At 40.4% G+C, this 7,045-nt stretch overlaps 1 protein-coding gene across 2 annotated transcripts; it reads right to left on the reverse strand.

The window, feature by feature from the left end:
* Window positions 1-2,876: 2,876 nt before the first annotated feature.
* On the reverse strand, window positions 2,877-6,106 carry LOC145495143 (uncharacterized). Of its 2 annotated transcripts, XM_081474723.1 has the most exons (3): window positions 4,619-6,106; window positions 4,261-4,356; window positions 2,877-3,655 (listed from the first exon to the last, which is right to left on the reverse strand). In XM_081474723.1, exons 1-3 carry the CDS (start codon window positions 4,667-4,669, stop codon window positions 3,572-3,574), a joined length of 231 nt encoding a protein of 76 aa, XP_081330849.1. In that variant the 5' UTR covers window positions 4,670-6,106; the 3' UTR covers window positions 2,877-3,571. The 2 variants fall into 2 exon arrangements, with proteins under 2 accessions (XP_081330849.1, XP_081330848.1); XM_081474722.1 differs by having other exon boundaries at window positions 2,877-4,356.
* Window positions 6,107-7,045: the final 939 nt, after the last annotated feature.

Below are 7,045 nucleotides of genomic sequence, written 5' to 3' on the forward strand. Positions count from 1 at the left end.
AAATTTCGAAGACATGTATTTCATTCACTTAAAAGTACTTGGTAAAAATAATTGATTTTCACCATGTGCGAAACCTTCAAATGGATTAAGCTTCCGGTGATTGAATCGCAAAAGGAAATTCTACAGATTCCTGTAAAAATTTCTTTCGGCAAATGCTTGTTAGCGACGCGAGAGCCTTTCAAAGTACGTTAAAAATGCAAGTATTTGACCATCCGTCGTCAAATTTCAATTTACGGGTTAGACATATATTTAAGCATGCGCCACATGACTTGACCTATATTAAGTTGAAATAGACACTGGGCTGATAATTTCGAAATGTTCTACCCTTATTTGCTGTAAAAGGCAGGTCCAAACGCCAATTTGACGTGTTTCTTAGGGGGTAGGGATAGGACAATTTCTATCCTAATACGTAAGGCTCCGTAAGACTTGAAACCACAGGGAGCACACAATCTTGTTGAGTAGGAAGAGATTAAATAAAGAAATGAAAAAAATGAATAGTTTACCATTGCCACTGTTGTCATCTTTTACTGGACCACCACTACCTATATGCCCTGCGTAATACTGTAAACCTAAACTCCTACCTATATGTGGTTTACATATAATAAAGTGGGCTACCCTCGGGGAAATAGGATGTGGCCGCCTAATAGAGTTTGGCCGCTCAATAGAGGTTGGTGTACGTTACAGCACACCTTATTTTTTCACTATCGGGTTATAACTTTCTTAGTGAACATGGAGTCAATTCAAGAAAATCATGATAGACGTGTTTTTGAATTATCACTCGTCACCTTCAATTTCAGACTCTTGTCTGTCATCGCCCTTTCCAAAACAAAGTTTTTAAATTTTGGGTGGCCGCTGAATAGGGGTAAAGAATATAGAGAAACCCTCATCGGAACGACCAAATGGTGGCCGCGGCCGCTTAATTTAGGGGCATAACTGGTCAATAGGGGTTTTATTTACAGTTTTTAACTGACAATAATTTTGGACTGTATTGACAAAGGAGGCGAGTGAGCCACTCTAGACATTTTGAACGCAATCCAAATATTCGCCCGGTCTCTGAATTTCACAACTCTATCAGCCAAAACGAATTCGTAAGATTTTTTTTACAACTTGACCGAACTTGTTTTCGAATAATTTTACGACAGTCGGAGAATTTTAGGGTCTTTTGCAAAGTTTTTTTTTGTCCATATCGCTTTTCGCATCGTGATCGTACCGTTACCTAATCCCAAACGCGCGTCATCCAACGCGCGCTCGCACTCCCGTCCCTCTCCCGCACATGCTTTTTTTAATTTTTGACACGACAATTCGTTGCAAACCCCTCCCCGGTTCGCAGTTTCTCTTACGTGTCCGATGTTGCCCGATCTCCGCATGGAAACAAAATATCGAAATTAAGGCCTGAATCGTTTACGTGAGATTCAGCGATAACAACTAGGAGCTGGGGAAGGACTCTGTAAAGATTTTTCAAAAAACATGTGTGGGAGAGGGAGGGGAGCGAAAGCGCGCCCTGGATGACGTGTATGGTACCTGACCCAACTTGTAGAAACCAAAGCGAATGAACCAATTTTGCGTAAGATTTCCTCTGACTCCTTCTTTTCCAACCCGGTGACAACAGTATAGAAAGTGAGTAGGGTAGCCAATGGGCAGTTGTGATAGAGCGCTACGGTAGATTTATACTAGTCATATCAAAGTCACGTTGAACAAAAGGTCACGAAATTTGATCTGCGTCAGGTCGGGGAAGTTAGACCTCTTTAAAATTATTCATTTTTTGAACATTTTGCCTCCGTTTGTACAGTAAAACGCAGAAAAGCGAAAAAGGTCACATAGAATAGGAAAGTTTAACATATTGAGCTTCAATAAAATCCTGTTTCGGGGGAATCAGAAAAATATTAGGGTCGGCCTTTCGGGTCGGAACAATGTCGATTCTGGTTTGTTTACAAAAAAAAACATCGAGCGATTTCCGGACTATCAGGGAGACTATGCTCGATTTCTCGTCACGCAAGGATGTTTATCTAAAAGGCACACTATTTTCGAAATCTACGTTAAATTTGGAGCATTTTGACACCAAATTTGTCGAGGTTTGAAAAATTTTGTTGTCGGCCTTATGGCAGGGAAGTTTGTGAAGTTCGGCTTAATAGCTCTGATTGTATCCTGCCCTTTGCAAGTTAAAAATAATTCTACAGCAACTATTCATAGATACAGATATATGTGAGTTTTTTCATCTGATATCTTTTGGACGTTAGTAATCCCTGAGGGAATCATTGCTTGGTTGTGACTTCGGTTCTAATCGTGTTAATTACTGACGAGTTATTTTCATGCCATGGCCCCCATTTGTCAACTTTCTCACTGTATCCTTTGAAATAAATTTTAACCATGTTTTCCCCTTTGTTAACCTGTGTTATATGCACTGCATAAATATTCCTATCCGAAGTTTTTATTTTCTTGTAATTCTTGGGCTTAGCTCCTACGAATTGGTCAATAAATCTCTTCTGAAATACGCTCCCGCTTCGCTTTATTGTCCGCCACTTTGAACATTGGCGCTCTTTACATATTTAATTACACTGCGCATGTCAGGTGAGCAATATGGGGGCTTGGGACCAATTTAAGCATATGTTCAGGTTTCTATGAGATATACCTAATTAAAATAAGGTTGTCATAGCAAAAAGTAAAAAGCAAAAAGCAAAATAGGAATCAATTAGCATATAATCATCAAAGCTTGCAACATTCACAACAAACACGCTTATAGCTGAATATTAATCACGTAATGAGAGAAATCATTTGCATCAGTTTCTTGGTGTCATTCTGATGCAATTCGAGGCTGATTTGTCTAGTGAATTTCAAACGTGCTCGAATTACAAACGTACATCGGATAACTACTAAACGAAATAATGACTCCATTTTTTTCTATAAATATAGCCTGGGGTAAATTCCAGGAATGCGACGCGTCTTTTAGTTTAGCGCTAAATAGAAAAGCCAGTCTGCGTATGGTTTGCAGTGCACAACAGCATCTGATCACAATTTTCAATCAACAAATCAGGGGCGTAGGGAGGACTGTTCTTCGCGGAGACGGTGAGGGGGTCCTCCGCCAGTTCCTCACCCGCGCCACAAACCAAGCTTCGTTTGTCAGGACATAATAGATTGGTGACTGAAAGTGAAACAACTGAGACATAACATTGCTCGCGTCAAGTTACCTTTTGCTTTTTCAAATTGTGCGACTTCTGTTGATGGAGAATGTTGGCTCTAAAATGACTATGGCGCCTGTCTATCTTATAGCGCGGTTGATGACAGCATGGCCAATTGAATTTTCTCCCTCTGCTGCTATTTCAATCACTCGACCAAGGTACAAAGCTATAAAGCGAGACTCTTTACCGTGATGACAGGTTTGCCTCTATTATTTTTTTTTTCGCAAGCGGGGCTCATGGGGTCATTACTAGCTACGTCTCTGTTAACGGTAATAAGATGATACAAATAAAGACAACCACAACTTCATTTACATGTGAAAACTGTTTTATTGGATTCTACACACGCTACTTTAGATCAGTTGAAAGAACTTTCTTCTTGTCAGCAAACTCCTCCGTTAAAATACCCATCTGCTTGAGCTCATGTAGCTCTCTAAGTTCCCGCAGGATGTCTGATCTGTAGCTGTAGCTGGACTTGTAGCCTAAGGATAAATCATTATCAATTTATTAGTGCACTATTTATCACATGCGGCCAAGATCTACAGTGCAGGTAGGGAAATACCTCTTACTAACCGAGTTCGAGGTCCGTACACTAAGTTACGGACCGTGATTTTTCCCCTTCGATTTATGGCCCAAGCGCGAAGCGCGCGGGTCATAAATCGAAGGGAAAAAACGAGGATCCGTAATTTACAGTACGGACCGAGAAGACGAGGTTAGTAAGGTATCTATTAAATCTCTACTGTGTGCCTGACGGGTTCGGAAACGATTTCTATTCACGCGGACTCGGAAAGGCTTCTAATTTCTGACGCACCTCGCAAGCAAAATGAGTCAGTTTGAAACTGTTTTGAAGTCGTTCGCACGCTTTATTACATAATTTAGAGTATAAGAACGTTTTTACCTTTTACTTGCTATAAAAGTTAAGAACATTCATCGATAAATCACGAAACAGTTTGGCAACAAAACCAACTTTAAATTTTAGCGGGCCGTACAGGAGAGTACAGCCCACTAAATTGACCAATCACAGCTCGCGTACTAACTGAGAGATATAATAAAATGCGACATTCTGTGGGTTTAACAGTTCACTTACCACTGCTGACGTGCTTGTCGCAGTCTTTTTTGCCATCTTGTGTCGAAATATCGGCAGCATTGGTGGTTCCTCTTCACTTTTATGCGATCCCAAAACCTGGAATGATAAAAAGAAAATGAATCTTGATTAGCGTTTGCTTTGATTAGCGTTAATTTGAGGATTCATTTCATACCAGCATCTCCGCCCAGAGTCGGTACTGGTAAGGCTGGAGAACGGTCTCGCCGTGCTTATCTTCCAACCTTTTCGTGTGCTCTTCTATTTTCTCCGTGAATGAGGGGGACGCAGCATTTGCCTCATCATGAGAACCTATAAGTCACACTTTTGAAAACACGTGTTCGTGTCAAAAGCTTATACTTACGTTTGTTTGTTTGGTTGCCTTTCTTGTTGACACTCCCGGCACGTTCTTCATTCACTGCCACATGGCTAGGGCCCACCCAAAGAGGTTGCCCACTTATAGCAGCGGCATAGGCATCAGGTAATTCGGTGTCTGTAAGAACCCAGAGTTTTTTCTGCCTCTTATCCATGAGGACAAAGCTGAAATTCTCAGCAAACAGCTCACCAGGAATAATGTTCTTCACTGCCTCTCTAAGTTCGGAGCAAGTCTCCGCTACAGGAAAACCCTTTACTCTGGCTGTTCTGTATGAAGATTTTTTGTTCCCACCAACTATTCTGATATCAGTCGTAAAACGTTGACGAGTGTCGTTTAGAATTTGTCCCTCCATATTTTAGACTGATTTAAAATCTGCGCGTGCTGGTGTGTGCAATTTGAATTGCTAATTTACGCTTTACTTTTCTGGCTCACGGGCCTGGGATCACGGTATGATCCTATTGTTCTGGCTCGTGCAATCGATTACTAAATAAACAGAAATGAAGTGACAAAGAAACCACTGCAAAGAATAATGAAGCGCGCCAGTGACGTCATAACTCAGACAAACTCAAACAAAATGGAATGGTGGAAGATTCGAAGCTTTTTCAGTTCAAGCGCGTAAGCAAGTGTTCCTAAAACAATTTTTAAAGAGAACGTTTGGTGTTCATTAACCTCCTATTTCTCTCAGAGCATGCTTATGTTGTCTGACTCTCGCGGGGTTCCAATAATTTGCATTCTATTTTTAGACTTCGCGCGCTTCGTTATTGGTCATTTTTTATGAGGTAGAATGCCGGGCGCTTATTCAGAGGACCGCTGGAGAATTATCTGGTACAAATTTCTATTGATGTGGAGTGACAAGGAAATTGCTTTTCAATTCTTTGTATGCCCAAGAACTGTGCAGCGTATCTGCCAAAATTTGTATTGACAAGAAATGTTGTAGCAGAAAGAGCTGGTCGACCTGTCGGTACGACAACACTTCACAGTCATGAGGAATACATGATAACAGCTCGCATCAACAATACAGGAACAAACTGACTCCGAGTTTGAAGTTTCCACACTGTGTAGAGCACTTCACAGACTTGGGTTCACTAACAAGAAGGTCAGTATAAAAATTACTGATACTGTTGATATTTTTTCTCTCTCCAAGACGTACTATTGCTAAATTATTCCCCTTATGAACTCATTTTTATTGATGAGACAGGAATTGTAAGTGTTGCTTTTTTGATAATTTCTCAGAGCATAGAGTCTGTCAATTGTTTGTTAGAAAGACTTGTTTTGAATAAAACGTTCTTTCCACTCATTCATCATTATTTTCTGATATGATCTTTCTCCACGACAGAACCTCATCGAGACAATACGGTTATCCACCGAAAGGGCAGCGGGCTGAGGTGATAAGGACAAGGACAAATAGCCAACGTATTACAGTAATATCTGCTATTGCTCACGATGGATACCTTGGCATCCGAATTCTTAATCCAGGCCAGCAATTCACTCGGATTGTCTCTGCTGACTTTCTAACGATAATCGTGTGTTAGATAAAGGACCTCACTCCACTCCACTCCACTCCACTCCACTCCGCTCCCCTTCTACTTTTTTAGACGAAAGTTTTGAAAGCCAAATGTAAAATTTGAAAAAGAAAACAGACATAAACCCACTTAATAAAAATTCAATTGTTTATTTTCATAAGCCCGCTTATTTGTAGAATAATGTTCAGTGATGAGTACTATCCATCCGAGTATTTTCGGTAGACTGTTTTATAAGAGAAACTGAATCCTCACCCTTACTAAACGTTCCTTCCTAAACCTAGATATATCTGCGGCTCTAAAGGGTGTTTTTGAACAAACAGTTACAGTGAAGTAAAACTCCCCAGCCAGTTCGCCTTTCCAAATAGTCTCGAGACAGGCGATTTCACTAGTTTTCTTAGGCAGCAAGATGAGAAGAGAGATGATGGATGTCATCATGGATCCCGAAAGAGATACAAAATGTCAGAGCCAACAGATATTCAAGGAAATTACTTGCAGAAAATTTCTCACAAAGCGAAATAGAAGCTTGCTTTGAAGCGCTGAAAAAGGTAAACGGATACCTGTTCAAGATCCATAGCAGCTTAGCGGACGGATCACTAGGACAGGTGTTAGAGCAAACACTGCAAGAAAGATGTGGGTTCCAGAAACATCTGTTTTTGTTTTCCTCTTTACACATTAGAGATACTGACACGTTTAAGCTGATACTGTTTTTCCTGGGTAATGGTTGATCACAGCACTTGATAACAGAATGGATTCTTACATCTCAACACTGGACCACACTACAAAAAGGAATCAAGAGAGCAAGACAAATAAACTTTATTTATAGCAACTTGGACTCTAAAGCTAGTATTTAGTTCTATTATGATATCCATCACGCCACTTGGCTATTTTTGAA

The sequence above is a fragment of the Orbicella franksi genome, chromosome 8, assembly GCF_964199315.1.
Source record: "Orbicella franksi chromosome 8, jaOrbFran1.1, whole genome shotgun sequence".
NCBI classification, from domain to species: domain Eukaryota; kingdom Metazoa; phylum Cnidaria; class Anthozoa; order Scleractinia; family Merulinidae; genus Orbicella; species Orbicella franksi.